The following is a 16,760-nucleotide window of genomic DNA, read 5'->3' as shown; positions in this document are numbered from 1 at the left end:
GTCGAATTAAAAAAAAAAAGTGCGATCGATCATCATACGAGTCAATACGGTACATCAAGATTTCAAATACCAAATGTTCGGATCGAATCGAATATCGTATTTACATGGCGTTAAGTCGACTCGAATGTAAGCGCCCCCCATATCGCATGTCAGGAAAAAAAAAAAATCTTGGAAGTCACTCAAGCTTCGCCTTTTAAGAGTAGAACGCAATAGCATTATCTGGCCGCTGCCGTTTATTGCCAGCCGTAAATATGATCAGGTGAATTATGTGGGGCTCATCCTAACATCTAACCTGCGTTGGGAGCCCTACATCAAATCCATTTGTTCTAAAGCTGAAGGTAAATTACATTATTTAAGGAGAAAGCTCCGTAACACGCCGGCCCATATTAAACTGAGTGCCTATAAAACTCTTATAAGACCTACCCTAGAATATGCGAATGTAGTCTGGAGCCCCCATAAAAAAAGTTTAATCAACAAATTAGAGAGCATCCAAAAACTAGCAGTGAGGTTTGTCTATTCAAAGTATTCACGCCAAACTAGCGCTACCAGTCTAATAGTTCAATTTACAAAGCCTGTCACAGAGGAGAATCATTTCAAGATTAAAGTTTTTGTTCCAACTTCTTCACGGTCACTTCAAAATAGCCAATTCACAATACTTATACCCGCCATTCAAACACTCGTCTAGAACAAACCATAGTAAAACACTTCGTCAACCAGTCAGCCGTGTAAATATCCACAAGTACTCCCTGTTTCCAGATGCTGTATCATATTGGAATAAATTGCCTGAAGATGCGGTGAAGTGTACGTCCGTGGAACTATTTCATAATTATATCGAAAAAAATTGACTTTTCTGTTTAAATCTCTCCTAATCTTTTTGTGTTTGGGTCAGAGAACATCTCTGTATTTTTGAATTTTTGTTTTTACTCTTGTTCGATCAATGATGCATTGTCCTGCATGGGGCCGAAAAGGGCCTGCAGTATGTTCAAATAAATAATAAATAAATAAATGCAGGCGTGCCTGTGAGTATATTCCAAAACGAATATGTATTAGTCACTGGACTACTTGTCCACACTTGCGCCATCGCCCTCACTAGTGCTGCCGTAGTGATCACTGCTGTGGTCCCACAGCATGTTGTTCTAACGTCGTTGTCCAGCGAAATCCCCTACTTTGCGGACAACCACCGCACGTTGCCGTCTCGCACTTCGCAAACAGCTGCACTATAGCATTGCATGGAACAGCTGAAAACTATGCCTCTCTGCAGCCGCCCTACCTGTATCACCCATTCCGAGACGTCGAACTTGTAGCCTGGTGTGCAGTTGTGTGGTTCTTTGGCATAAAGAATGACAGCCATCTTGAATGCAGCCATGAACGAGCGCTGGTCGCTTACTGGACCTGGAGCACAAATGACGAAGCACTACATTAAAATTTGGCAGAACTTGGCCGGCAGCTGCGAAATGCGTCAAACAGAGCCAAAGAGAAACTACACGCATTATGCTACGTGTGAGCGCTGTTGGGTCTTCCATCAGCTACCGACAATTGCTACCGACATCATCCTTCAACTGTCAACACTCTCTTGAGCACTAAGTGCGCAGTTGAAAGTAAAAATAAAATAAAATTTTAAAAATTCTTCCGAAGAAGTGCACTTAATGGCACGATAGGCATTTTAAAATTCATGTATTTTTCCAACACACAAGGCCATTATATGAAAAGGAGAGAGAATGCATTGAACTTTATCACACGCATTGAAGCTTTTTCGATCTGCTGCAGAAGTAGCTATCGGTAATTGGAGAGTTGGCTTACATGCAGAGCTGACAGATTTGTGGGATGTGAGACTGCCGTAAAAACCTGCGTATAATACGAACCCGAATATAATACGAGGTGAAGTTTTAGAGATGCGAAATGGGAAAAAAAAGTTTCACCCGCGTATAATACCGTATTTACTCGAATCTAGGCCGGCCACGATTCTAAGCCAAGACCCGAAAGTTGAAGGCCACAGAAAAAAAAAAACTTACCTCGATTGTAGGCCGGCCGAAAAAACAACTGCGAACAAGAGGTACAGCACGCAAACGACATTTATTGCCAGGAACCCGCTCATTCGTCATCATCATCGCTGACTTCTTTATTGCTGGCCTCCTCGAACAGTGCACTATCTTCACTGCCATCAAGTGCATTAGAGATGCAGCACTTGCGGAATGAGTGCGCAACCAAACTTTCTGGGATGCCATCCCAGGCTGCAGCTATCCAAGTGGCTACAACTCCCAGCGAGGCGCGCTTTATTCGGCCTGTTGGTGTAAGCTCGCGCCGCTCTTCACTAAGCCAGTCCACGTAGTACTTGCGCAGCCGATCCTTAAAAGGCTTATTGAGGCACGCATCAAGAGGCTGCAGCTGGCCTGTCATGCCGCCGGGTATGATGGTGACGTTGGTACCGGCTTTGGAAAGCGCAGCTTTTACGCCGTCAGTCAGGTGTCCACGGTAAGAGTCCAGGACGAGGAGGGAACGTTTGGCCAAGAGGGCCCCTGGACGCCGCTGCCAAACCATTCGTATCCACTCCTCAACCATATTTTCGTTGGTGCGGACGATCAAATTTCTTGGGAACACTTCCCGAGCTGGAAGAGTCTTCCGTTTAAAAAAAATATGCGCCGGTAGCTTGTGGCCATCCGCCGTGCAGCCCAGCATTACTGTCATGCGCTGCTTCTCGTATCCGGTCGAGCGCACTTTCACTTCCTTTGCACCTTTTTCGTTCACGGTGCACGCCACTGGCATGTCAAACCATACCGGTGTCTGGTCAGCGTTTCCCATTTGTCCTACGACGTAGCCGTGCTCCATCCTCTTCCTTATTACGAATCTCTGAAATGAGATCAGCTTCTCTCCAAAGTCGCCCGGCAGCTTTTGACAGGTGGACGTGCGACGTCGGAGGCTGAAGCCAAAGCGCTTCATGCACTTCTGCAACCAGCCCCGGCTGGCTTTGAACTGTTCCCGAGGGACGCCTCGCTCTCTCGCCACCTCTCTTGCTTTGACTTGCAGCACTTCCGTGGTCACTGGAAGTGCTGCTGACCTCTGCGTCTTCACAAACTCGGCCAGTGCTACCTCCACTTCTGGATGGCGGCCTTTCTTGGGGCCCGTGAAAGCCGTTCTCGTTGCCGCACAAGCAAAAATTTCGTTACGCTGCCCCCTCCAACTGCGAACATTCTTCTCATCCACGCCGAAGTCCCGCCCGCCTTGTAGATTTAACGACTGCTCTGTGGCGAGTATAACTTTTGGCTTGAAGGCGGCACTGTAATGGCACCGCCTGTTTGGTGCCATGGTGTTGGTGATAAAAACCACGTAAAAAGATGTCACTGCTGCGAATGTGCTCACGCCACCACACGAGAACAGAACAAGGCCAAAATGGCAGCCAATGCTCATGTGTGCTTTGATCGGTATCGGCTATGGATAGCAACGGCTACAGTGCTGTCTTTTGTTGGCGTTTCGTGGGGGCGCCACCTGCGTGCTACATTTATTCTTATTTTACGAATACGAAACCTCGAAATGAAATCCTCGAATCTAAGCCGACATAGTTCTATCTCTTGTTTTTTAAAAAGAAACTATCGGCCTAGATTCAAATAAATACGGTACCAAGTGACGCAAGCTCATAGAAGACATTTATTCAAATCGCATCCCGTACTTAACTTCATTTACTTTCTTCTTCAGTAGCGCTTTCTTCGGACATTTCTTTGTCCGACAAATCATCCCAAATGTACTCATCTTCCGTGCCATCGAGGGCATTTGAGGTGCCACACTTCTTAACCCGCTTCAGCCGCCCGGTTGGCGTCACTGCAGGCTCACCTGAGTGTATCCACTCTGCGTAGCACCGCTTGACTACGTTCCTTGAACGGTTTGTTTACACAACCATCAAGCGGCCGTGAAAGCTTCGTCGCATTCCACTGCACGCGAAAAGGGCTTCTTTCTGTCGTGGCCATCCACAAATGCTTCCTTCAACGACACCAAACTGCCTCCCGGCCGCACCGTTGCCGATGTTCTCCGCAGCTAAAATCACTTTTCGCTTGAAAGTAGCCGAGTACTGTTTTCGAGACCGTGAAATCATGCTCCCCAAAACAATATCCACTTCACGAAGCGTGCCTTACATGCGAGCACGTGCGTTGTCAACACGCACACGGCACACCGCGACCCCCGGCGCACCCAACGGATCAACAAAGAAACGACGTCGTGACGTCGTTTGTAGAGAGTAACGAAGCCAAGCTACAGCCACGCACCAATAACAAAGCCAAGCCGTAGCCACGCCGCAAAAACGAAACCAAAACTTCGAGCAACTTTGAAAATTTTTGTTCGGATCCGCAAATAGTATGAGGCAAAAATTTAGGACGCTAATTATGGGAAAAAAACCTCGTATTATACGCGGGTTTTTATGGTATTCTGTGGGACCCCTAAGTGCTGGTCTTCATTGCAGTTGAGTCATTGCGCTGTTATAGCTTTTAAGCGACCACTCCAAGACCGCAAGCTAGGCGTACACAATGTGTGCCCAATGGCACCCTGTGTCATGCGTCTGAAAGGGGCACCCGTCACAGTGTGCCTTCTGCTAGCTTACTCTCATGCTCGCGCCGTCACGCTTGATTCGCAAATTTCACTCAGAGGAGAGCTGCTGCGACGCCTGCAGTCGGCTTAAACTCGTTCCGCGATAGTCAAGAGAACCCCCCCGATGAGAGAAATCTAGCATAGCGCGATCAGCGATCCAATTCCGTTGGGAGCCACTGTACTTGTGTAGATCGCCCTGAGGACGCCACAAGGGTTTGGTTGCGTGCGTGCCGCGTTGCGATCCCGGAGTACGGTGCAAGAGCTCCAAAAATGTTGTTCACTCAGGACAAATACTTAGAGACTTCGAATACCAAAGCGTTCGGTTCATATCGAATACTTCACTATTCGACCGGATATTCAAAATCATCAAATATTTGCACAGATCTAGCCCAGTGCTACTGGCTAGAGCTTTAGAGCAAAATAAAATTGCAATCACACTGTAGCATCCTTGATATCCAACTAGTCTGCCTTCATTTATAGTGCCATGCTTTGGTTTCGATTGTACAAATCAATCACCCCCCCCCCCCCCCCCCCCACTTCGGATTTTCAAATTAATAAAAATAGGTCGGCCTGCAGTCATGTAAATACAGTACTTTACTATTTGACCGAATATTTGAAACCTTCGATCATTTGCACACACCTAGTCAACACTGCGTGGTTGTGTCGCATAGTTAAGGTTATATCAGGTCTGTGACTTCTAGCTGTAGTCTTTTGCAGCGACAGGAAATGCCAGGAGGGAAGCAAACTGCAGCTCCGTTTGTACCCGCTCTTTAAAGGGGTGGGGCTTTTACAGGGGCTTTTACTAAGTGATGCCCTCAGGTGTTGCTGTTTGCAGTCTGTGTTGCACCCAAAATCGGAGGAAGGGTGCTTAGGGCATCGGCTATCTGCCGTGGCTCATTTTTGATTAGGTATGAACCAAGTTGCTTGCTGGTCAGATTATTCAGTACTGTAAATATTGGAGAATCATGCTTTAGTGTTTTCTGGCTGCGAGCGAGCCAGCGTTCAGGTAATCAGCCTGCTTGGGTGGCATAGTTGTTTTTTTGTGTGTGTGCGGCTGTGCCAGAATGAACCGGACCGTGACTTGAGCCCAACCTGTTTGTACTCCTTCAGAACCGAATCTGGCAGAGGGACTACAGGGATACCAGGGCCATCCAGCCTGATTCGGGATACTACACCAGGGTGAGTAGTGTACTGCTGACCCCTGTATCACAAGGGCGCTTTTGAAAAGCACCCAAGCCCAGTTTGGAGGTGATGAACACTTCATGATCGAATGTGGGCTGCTTGAAGGCTCCGCACTTCACTGTTGGCTCAATTCGTATTGAGCTCCTCATATTGCAGTGCCTGTTTGGCCGCCAAGAATAGGGTGCCGTTTTAAAGGCCTTTTGCTTTGTGGCATGAACCAATTGGGAGAACACTGTCTAGAAGGTTGTGTTTTGTAAAGTTTGGTGCCAAATGCTATAGCCATGGTGGCCTCCTGTCTTTCTTGCAGCTGGTCCCACCACTGGCGATGCTGTCCAACCCCATCAATGCGGTGACCACCAAGTTCGTGCGCACCTCGACCAACAAGATGCGCTGCCCCATCTTCTGCGTTGTGGTGAGCACCAGTGCCGTGACGTGCGACCGTGGCGTGGCATGCTCCATTTGTGGTGGTAGTTGCCATGGGCCAGACTCTCGGCAGCATCGTTCAGCCAAAAGACTTGAGGTTCCGCGAAGCTTGCACCCCCCACCCTTAAGAAAAAGCTTTTCATTTTTCACCGTCTGTCTAAAGAGACACTAAGTCACTGTTGCACTCTGCATGTTGGCCAGAGAAAAGACACGGTCGTTTGAACAGCAGTGAAACATGTTTTCACCATTGTATTCTCTGGTCTCTGCTGTTTTCCAGTGGACTCCTGAGGGCCGGCGCCTGATCACGGGAGCATCGAGCGGGGAGTTCACACTCTGGAATGGGCTCACATTCAACTTTGAGACCATCCTTCAGGTGGGCCCCTTTCCCCCTCTCCTACTGCCTGTCGCACATTTGGGTCCTGCAGGTCCGGGCAGTTCATTTTGCTGTGAAAGCCGGGTCAAGGGCTTCGCCTTGAGTAGACGGAGTTTTTGTGATGCGTTGCAACTAAAAGCTCTTGCATTCACCTGCTGGCTCGTGAGAATGTTGTCCCGGTGGGCCAGATTGTCGTGATATTGGCGTATCGGCCACTGTGTGCTCTGGGACAAGGGTTCTCAAACTAGGTTCCATGGAACCCTAGGTTTCCTTGGAGTGCTTATGGGGCTGTTCGATAATTAAGTGCTTTTGATCCTTTTATTTATTTTTGAGGGAGTGCGCACCTGCTTTTGTTGCCTTGCATCCGTATTAGGCAGGAAGGAATGGAAACCAAGGCAGCTTTTCAGCAATTTTTGAAAGCTGTTGGGGTTCCTTGAGACTGGAAAAAAAAAAGGGAGAAGCCCTGCTTCAGGCAGCAATGGTCCTGATCTTCATGGCCATGATTTTAGGTCTTCGATTTGGCTTGCACTGGCTGTGCTAGTTCTGCAGCGGTGCCAAGCGGTCACGTGAGCGTGCAGCGCCAGTTCAACAAGTGCAGATACAGCCCGTACACTAGTGTGCACCGGCCACTGGCAAAACGAAGGCGCAAGTGCAGCCGCGCCATGCTGCACTACTTCTAGCACTACCTTCAGACCGAGTGCAAGGCGGCGAAGAACTCGTGCGGAACCAGGCCTGCACCTTGACAAAACGAGGAGAAAAGTGCAGAGGGCGCGCGCGGCACTGGAAAAACGAGGACGACCGTGCTGCACCCCTTGAACTGGTGCAGCTGGTGCTGCCAAATCGAAGAGACCTTTTCTTGATTTATATCAATTGGGAGAGGGCAGTGTCAGCTGTTTAGCTCTGCATAGACTCTATTTTCAATCTGTTCAGTGTCGGTGCTGTATAACCTTGCACAACGTGGATGTCACACTCGGAAAGTTGCCTTTTGTGAAACTATTTCGGAGGTCGTCGTTCAGGGTATTGCATGTGCAGTATTGGATGATGCATATCAGTGATACTAGCTATGGAAAGTGTCGGCAGCTTTGTTTTGCTTAACTTCTGAGATACAGGAACTGGTATCCGCGTACTATTTTTACGTCGCCCCAAGTCTGGTGCTGTGGTTACTAGGTGCATGCGGTTTCTCTTGTGCTTGGCTTGCCCCAAAGAGAGCTGTGACGAGTGCCCATGCTCCTCCATCCCTTGCACTGCAGGCACACGATTCGTCGGTGCGCTGCATGGTGTGGAGCCACAACGACACGTGGATGGTGACGGGGGACCACTCAGGCTACGTCAAGTACTGGCAGTCCAACATGAACAACGTGAAGATGTTCCAGGGCCACAAGGAGGCCATCCGAGGCATCAGGTGGGCCCCCCCCCCCCCATTGACGAACAGGGAGACCACTGCACGCGCGTTGGGCGGCTAGGGCAGTAGGGGAGTAAAGGGGTTTCTCTCTAAACACATCTTCACGGCGCACAGTTTGTGGGAAGCATCATATTCAAAGGTGTGCCTGACAAGTTGCTGGATTGAAAAGAACGGAGCCGTTTATCTCATCATTCCCTCTATCTGTGCTGTTGTTTGTGTGTCTCAGCACTAGGTTTCAACAGAGTCTATCCTTGGAAGTGCATACAGTCTAGGGCATCACAACTACAACAGATGCACATAGATTTGTGGCAGTGCGTCGTTGATGCATAGTTGGCGATGCTGGTGTCGTGGTATGCATCACCTGCCCCGTCGGCTTCACCTCTCGCGCTGCTGCCACGTGCAGGCAGAGCCAGATAGCAATGTAGCTGATACATTCTTTGCGCACATGTGCTACGCTACTTTCATCACTGCATGGACTCAGGAATGATAGGCGACGCTGTTGAAGACATCATGATCAGACGCACGTAGGTTTGTGGCAGTGCGTCGTTGATGCATAGTTGGCCATGCTGGTGACGTGGTATGCATCACCTGCCCCGTCGGCTTCACCTCTCGCGCTGCTGCCACGTGCAGGCAGAGCCAGATAGCAATGTAGCTGATACATTCTTTGCACACATGTGCTACGCTACTTTCATCACTGCATGGACTCAGGAATGATAGGCGACGCTGTTGAAGACATCATGATCAGACGCACGTAGGTTTGTGGCAGTGCGTCGTTGATGCATAGTTGGCCATGCTGGTGACGTGGTATGTATCACCTGCCCCGTCGGCTTCACCTCTCGCGCTGCTGCCACGTGCAGGCAGAGCCAGATAGCAGACAATGTAGCTGATACATTCCTTGCGCACGTGTGCTACGCTACTTTTGTCGCTGCATGGACTCGAGAATGATAGGTGACTCTGTTGAAGACATCATGATCAGACGCACGTAGGTTTGTGGCAGTGCGTCGTTGATGCATAGTTGGCCATGCTGGTGACGTGGTATGTATCACCTGCCCCGTCGGCTTCACCTCTCGCGCTGCTGCCACGTGCAGGCAGAGCCAGATAGCAGACAATGTAGCTGATACATTCCTTGCACACGTGTGCTACGCTACTTTCGTCGCTGCATGGACTCGAGAATGATAGGTGACTGTTGAGGACATCATGATCAGACGCACGTAGGTTTGTGGCAGTGCGTCGTTGATGCATAGTTGGCCATGCTGGTGACGTGGTATGTATCACCTGCCCCGTCGGCTTCACCTCTCGTGCTGCTGCCACGTGCAGGCAGAGCCAGATAGCAGACAATGTAGCTGATACATTCCTTGCGCACGTGTGCTACGCTACTTTCGTTGCTGCATGGACTCGAGAATGATAGGTGACTCTGTTGAAGACATCATGATCAGACGCACGTAGGTTTGTGGCAGTGCGTCGTTGATGCATAGTTGGCCATGCTGGTGAAGTGGTATGTGTCACCTGCCCCGTCGGCTTCACCTCTCGCGCTGCTGCCACGTGCAGGCAGAGCCAGATAGCAGACAATGTAGCTGATACATTCCTTGCACACGTGTGCTACGCTACTTTCGTTGCTGCATGGACTCGAGAATGATAGGTGACTCTGTTGAAGACATCATGATCAGACGCACATAATTTGTAGCCGTGTGTCGTTGATGCATAGTTGGCCATGCTGAGGGCGTGGAATGCATCACCTGCCCCATCGGCTTCACCTCTCGTGCTGCTGCCACGTGCAGGCAGAGCCAGATAGCAGACAATATAGCCGATACATTCTTTGCACACGTGCGCTGTGCTACTTTCGTTGCTGCATGGACTCAGGAATGATAGGTGACGCTGTTGAAGGCATCATGATCAGATGCACATAGATTTGTGGCAGTGCTTCGATGCATAGTTGGCCATGCTGGTGACGTGGAATGCATCACCTGCCCCGTCGGCTTCACCTCTTGTGCTGCTGCCACGTGCAGGCAGAGCCAGATAGCAGACAATGTAGCTGATACATTCCTTGCACACGTGTGCTGCGCTGCTTTCGTCGCTGCATGGACTCGAGAATGATAGTTGACTCTGTTGAAGACATCATGATCAGACGCACGTAATTTGTGGCAGTGCGTAGTTGATGCATAGTTGGCCATGCTGGTCACCTGGTATGCATCACATTGCCGTGGCAGGGCCTGCTTTGAAGAAATAGATGCACATGATGCATTTTTTTAGTACATTTGGATCCTGCTTCAACAAAATTCATGGGACGTTGGGCACATTCCAAAATGAAGACGTATTTGTCGGAAAACGTATTAGTACACATGAACCATCGTCCTCACTAGTGCTGCCATTATGGTTGCTGCCACACTCCCATAACACATCGTTCTAATATTGTCGGCCAGCGAAATCCCCTGCTTTGTAAAGGCTTCGCAGTGTCGCACCACGACACAGCTTGGAAGAGCGGAAAATTTTGCCTTGCTGCAGCCAGCTTACCTGTGACAAAATGTCAAACTTGCAGCCCAGCGTGCAGTTGTTCGTTTCTTCGGCGTTAAGAATAGCAGCCGTCTTGAATGTAGCCATGAACGAGCGCCGAACGCTTACTGGCCCCGGAGCTTGAATGATGCTTGATAAAGCACCAGATTAAAACTGGGAAAACATGACGGGCAGTGAAGTCAAAACTGTCGAAACAGAGCCAAAGAGAAACAATGTGCGAGCGGTGTCGGCTCTTTCATTAGCTACCGACACTCCCCGGAAGCGCTGTCAAGGGGTGGTGCCAAGAGCCGTGGGACAAATATAAAATTGAGACCACACTGCAGCATTCTTGATATCCAACTAGTGTCGCCTTTATTTATAGGGCCATGCTTTGGTTTCGATTGAAGTCGGCCCTGTCACTTTGAATTTTCAAATACACTCATGTGTAAATATGGCACTAGTAGATTGAATATGGGGCCACGCAACACATGAATGAGCGGTCTGTTCTTGTGTGGATTCAACACGAAGGGGAGAAATGCACCGGCTTCTTCACATGGCCTAAGCGCTAAGGGGCAAAGTATAGTTGAAAACAACAACAGCGCGGTTACATGCGTTGAAAATACCAGTTTATTGATGTATTGATTTGTTTTCAAGATATTGGACATTTTCACTTGTTTGTTTGCACAAAGAATACAAGAAAAAAGCACTGATCAGGAAACTGTTGTTAACGTCACTCGCACCTCTCACTTCTCTGCAGCGAAAAAAAATGGCAGATTTGTGCAACTTTCACAATCGTGTTGAGGGACTGGTTGTATTGCAAATTTTCCAGAAGTGCCAGAAATGCTAACTGATAATTTTATGAAGTGAAATTGTCTATAAACATATTAGTACCTCATTCAGCAGTTCCGTTTCTGTAATTTGGGTGGTTTGGATTGCATGTTTTCCCAGATACCATATTTTCCGGTGTATAAGACGCACCTGCCATATATGCAAGCTGTCACTGAAAAAGTTCATATATAAGACGCACCCGTGTATAAGACGCACCCCAGTTTACCCAGTTAGGCTAGTGAGGCTTAATTAAACACGCTTGCACGACTGTCGCGAAATGCACCGTACCTGTGAGCAATTCTTAAGCAACGCTAAATGATTGAAAAAGGCAGCACTCACGCCATACCCGTCCACGTTTTAGCAAAAAAGAAAGAAAAAACGATACAGCTCCCCATATGTCCATAACAACATTTTATTTCTACTTGAAACCTTCGAAGTCTTCATCTTCAGATGCGCTATGAAAAGGTTCACCCATTTCTGGAAGCAACTCGGCTGAAACATGCACTACGTACACGGAGCAAAAAAAGTTGCAAAGGGTGACTAAAAAAGAACGCCGGCTTGTCTTGACAATGGCGAGAAGCACGATTGTCACCATCTTTTGGCGCTTCTCATTACTTTTGCTTGGGGCCTCCGAAACAGCCGCGCGTTTGCGATCCCGGAAGTCGTCATCCCCGCCGTTTCATGATAAAGATCACCTAGAATGTCGCGCACGGCGGTCCCGGTATTGAAGTATTAACCGTGTTACAACCGCGTTATTGGTAGTGATATTTTTTAGGTGAAGAAAGCTTGAGCATGAACCGGAGTAATCGATGAACTCGCAAAAAAAAGATGAAAAATTCGCATATAAGACGCACTCTTGTATAGGATGCACCAGCAAGATTTTCGGAAAAAAGCCGCGTCTTATACACCGGAAAATGCGGTAATACTTTTTTTACTTCGCATATTTTTAAAAACTTGTGGATTCGGATGACGTCATCCGTGAGGCTCGGGATGACAGCTTAGGGTGGCGGACGAGGTGTCAATAGGGAACCTACGCTGGAGTTTCCACGCCTACCACTAGCACCGCCTAGCAGCCATGGCCTCACTGTTTGGAGGAGCAAAGCAGCCAACACCCCTGACAGGAGGTGCTCGAATCAATGGCTTCAGTGAATATTCGTGACGTCACGGTTAATCCTACTTCAGTGAGGCACCTCATCACCACCACATGCAATGTCACGCCAGGGGATTTCATTTCATTTTATTACCTTAAAGACCCCTCGCGGGGTATTACATAAGGGGTGGGATGAGCAGAAAAGGTACAAGACAATGCAATTTGTGATCATGTACAAAAAATGTTGTTTAGATTGCTAGCAAATGATAAAGGACAGGTGATGTCGACGATATGCTGGGGAAGGCCGTTCCAATCTTTAGCTGCGCGTGGGAAGAAGGAGGCTGAAAAAGTAACAGTTCGGGCACGTGGGCGAAAAACTTGAAGCGTGTGACTGGCGCGGTGAGAAATGTATGATGCTGGCGTGATGTCAGGGGCACGGTTAAGTGATGAGTAAAAGAACTTGTGGTACAGTGATAGCGTGGCTATGCGACGACGAACGGAAAGAGGCGATAGTGCTGATTTAGTTTTTAGGGCTGAAACACCGACGTCATAGGAGTAAGAAGAGTGAATGAACCTTGTAGCGCGGTTTTGAACGGCTTCTAGATCGTTTACGAGGTTAATATGATGCGGGTCCCATATGGCGGATGCATATTCAAGTTTAGGTCTAATGAGTGACTTGTAGGCGAGCAATTTCACGTGATGCGAGGTGAGGCGAAGGTGACGTTTAAGAAATCCCAGAGTTTTGTTAGCAGATGATATCACGTTAGCAACATGTGCATTCCATGTTAGGTCATTAGATAATGTGACGCCTAAGTATGCTGCTTCTATAAATCAGTGCCTGTAATTGACTGTGCCAGCCGCCCAACGCCCTGCAGTGGTCTGTGTCCGTCTCTATTTGTCGTTTCTCAAATAAATAAAGATTTTCCCAGTGAATAAAAACAGTACACGCTGGCCGTTGAGCCATTGCTCCATCGTGCAACGCGTCGGTTTTCATGTACCTGGGCTTTCCAATAAAAAAAGAAAGAGACAGTGCTTCTGCGCCCTCCTCTGGCATTTCAATAAAGGCTGCAGCTTTCTCGCTTTGGCAACAAATAAAGGCAAAAAGCCGCGCATCATTTGCAAGTGCTGATTGATGAACCGCAATAAAGCTTTCGTTTCGGAGATAAGGTGAATAAAGAGAGACAAAAGGATGACAATAAAAGTGGTTAAAACACTTGCAAACGATCGTGCCGTGTGTTAATGCGATCTTACACTGGACGCAAGCACACTATGTTGTTGTTTTGGCATGCTGTGTTGGCTCCCGGCCATTGCACCGCCGGGTGATGTAACACACATGTGGCTATGGAAATGAGTGCCATCCATCGTGCCTGGATAACTTGTAGTGAGGTCATTGATGGCCCAGTCATGATGTGTGAACTGTTCGGCAACAGTGGGTGTTAATCTGTGCATGACTGCAAGCGAAAAATTGTTTCAGCGTTTTGTGTACCTGGAGGAAGAAGTAAACTGAGTGCTGTTTAAATGCAAACTATGGTAGGCGGCATTAATTTGTTCTACGAGGATGTGGTAGGCTCGTCTGTGCCGTTGCTTGATCAACTACACAAGGTAGCAATTGGTTGATTCATTGCTTAGCTGTTCAGGATTTTTGGGTGTACAATTCTAGAGGCCCGTGTGCTGTGCGTTGTCAGTGCACGTTAAAGAACCCCAGGCGGTCGAAATTTCCGGAGCCCTCCACTACGGCGTCCCTCATAGCCTGAGTCGCTTTGGGGCGTTAAACCCCACAAAACCAAACCAAACCAGTTCTGTTGTGGAGCCAAGGAGAAATCCACCTCTTCAAGCCTGTGACAGTTGGTTGGAGCTCATTTCATTGCAGCTTCTTTAAAAACACTGTTGTTTTCAGCTTTATTTAAGTTTAGCTTGGATGATTTTTTTCACCTTAAAAGCTCGATTCTGGTTCCATTTGCTTGGCGTGGTCGTGTTCTGTCCAATCTTTGTCCCCTCCAACTGTCCTGGAGACTGCCCGTCTAGATTACATATTTCAGAATTGGTGGCCATTTCTTGTGCCTTCAGCAAGCTTCTCTAATGTGTCTTCACGTTTTGAGGGGCACCCATTGCCTGCGACTGAATCAACGTGGGATCAAACTTCAGTCCCGTCGGATTTCTTATGATTTGAATTGACGTTAAAACTTTAATTCCCCGGCGCAGTGCAACTGGCATTGGGCTTTTGTGGTGGTTATGCATGAACGAAACCGCACAGTGCAGATTCCTGCTATTGTAATGCACTGGAGCCACTTTCAGGGTCGGGAGGGGGTTCTTGGGGAATCTTTGCAGTCGACCAAAGTCTGTTTTGCTGCAAATCCTTGTTCCTTCCTGTAATTGTTCCTTCCTGCTCAGCCTCTGTGCTTTCCCTGACATTTACGAACTGTGACCTGCAGTGGCCTTGCATTTTTTGTTTGCACAGGCACAAGGCGTCAGCTGTACTAACTGTGGGGTGATCTGTACTTGTGGTGGGAAGGTGAAGGCATTGATGATGGTTGGTGGGAGGGGGGGTTTGGAAGAGAGAAAGAAAAAAGGGCGAACGAGATGTTGTTGTTTCCTCCGCGCCTGCAGCTTCTGCCCGACGGACACAAAATTCACCACCTGTTCCGATGATGGAACGGTGCGCGTCTGGGATTTCCTGCGCTGCTTTGAGGAGAAGATCCTCCGAGGTAAGCTCAGCACTCTTGTTACCTCCCCTGGGTGCAGGCGGCATAGTGTAAGCGAGAGGCATTTGAATAGACTGGCATTCAAGTGCCTCTCATTTTGAGCTCAGTATGACCTTCAAGCGCACTGTGGCAACATTAGTAATGTGGCAAGATATGCAGTGCACAAAGCAAAACCTTTTCAATTGGCAACTAGATGCATAACTTCTGGCAGTTAACGGATTCTCTTTGCTTCATTAAGGTAGCTTCCGTACCACATCGTGCATGTTGCTAGCCATACTGAGTGCAAATATCTTGTGAAAGGTGCAAGTGGGAGGTTATATTTGCAAATAGTAGCTTGTACAGCATGCGAACTATCTTTTTGGACTGTGCATATTAGAACCTGAGGTGCAGTGAGCACTTCGGAGAATGCCCGTGGAGAGCTTAATATGAATTCTTGCTAAAGAAAATACAGGAAATGAAAAAGTGATGGCACAAAAGGTTGAATTTACGAAGTGAAAACTGTTATAGCTTTGGTTTAGCTATGTAGCCCTGCATTCTACTGCAGAATCTACAGCTGCTGCAAGATCTTTACAAGTGGGTCAATTTAGCTGCCAACTGTGGTAGCACCTGTCACGGTTGGCAGGTGCCAAAGTGGGGAGGGAAATTTGAAAGGTGGGAGTGGGAGGTTATATTTGCAAATAGTAGCTCGCACAGCATGCGAACCATCTTTTTGGACTGTGCATATTAGAACCTGAGGTGCAGTGAGCACTCCGGAGAATGCCCATGGAGAGCTTAATATGAATTCTCGCTAAAGAAAACAGGAAATGAAAAAGTGATGGCACAAAAGGCATTTCAAGGTTGAATTTACGAAGTTAAAACTGTTATAGCTTTGGTTTAGCTATGTAGCTCTGCATTCTACTGCAGAATGTACAGCTGCGGCAAGATCTTAATTACATGGTGAGTTAATTTTAGCTGCCAACTGTGGTCACACCTGTCACGCTTGGCAGGTGCGAAATGGGAGAGGGAAATTCTCCTTCATGTTTAGGGGAGAGGGTGGGAGACGACGGGTAGTCTAGTGGCTTTGGAGGGTGTAGTGAGAGCGGAGGAATGCGAAACCAGAACATGGCTGCCGTGGGAAGAACCCAGAGGGTGGGAGGAGGTTGTGACAAGGGCAGAGGAATATGCAACCCAACTGTGGTTCCAAGGCAGAATTCGTGGTCTCGCGGCAAAATATAAACCAAAGCTCTAACACTGATTCATGTGCTGAGCTTGTAAGCCTAATTCTGCAACTCTCTTTTCAGTTTTTATTTGGCTGCATTGTGCAAATTCAGGATTGCTTTTTAGTTTTAAACCATGAAGTGCTTGTAGACAGAGTCGGCCGGGCTTCATCCATGCTTTCGAGGAGTCCGCAACATATTGTCGGGTAGGAAAACTGCAGGCGTGAAGTCAAATGCTGAACCATTAAGCTCTATCCTCAAACTGGCACGCTACTGACTGGACCACGGTCTGATTGGCGTTGGCCTGTGCTTGGGGGGGAGTTAATTTGGTGGCTGACTTGGCGACGCATGCCAAGGAAAATTTGCGAACTTTTCTGCTCTGAAAAACAGGCCAGAGGCAATGGACAGATGTGGCAAATGCTTATCTGCACTGTAAGTTTGGGCTGTATTATTCTTTGGGCTGTTTTGTCCTGCTGTATTGGCCGTGGTAAAATCTGCAGCA

General features: G+C 48.1%; 1 protein-coding gene across 2 annotated transcripts in view; it reads left to right on the top strand.

Moving 5' to 3' along the window:
- Nucleotides 1–16,760, top strand: part of Wdr33 (WD repeat domain 33) — a 58,377-nt gene that overhangs the window by 15,135 nt on the left and 26,482 nt on the right. For both annotated transcript variants that reach the window (XM_089572949.1, XM_089572948.1), the window contains exons 3-7: nt 5,683–5,751; nt 6,062–6,166; nt 6,455–6,550; nt 7,801–7,952; nt 14,968–15,065. In XM_089572949.1, coding sequence (XP_089429075.1) covers nt 5,683–5,751; nt 6,062–6,166; nt 6,455–6,550; nt 7,801–7,952; nt 14,968–15,065 — 520 coding nt within the window. The remainder of the gene's footprint in view (nt 1–5,682; nt 5,752–6,061; nt 6,167–6,454; nt 6,551–7,800; nt 7,953–14,967; nt 15,066–16,760) is intronic.

Source organism: Amblyomma mixtum, chromosome 2, assembly GCF_055824585.1.
Source record: "Amblyomma mixtum isolate Tamu chromosome 2, ASM5582458v1, whole genome shotgun sequence".
Lineage (NCBI taxonomy): Eukaryota > Metazoa > Arthropoda > Arachnida > Ixodida > Ixodidae > Amblyomma > Amblyomma mixtum.
The sequence above is the reverse complement of the archived record's forward strand: the minus strand, read 5'-3'. Positions and strand labels throughout refer to the sequence as shown.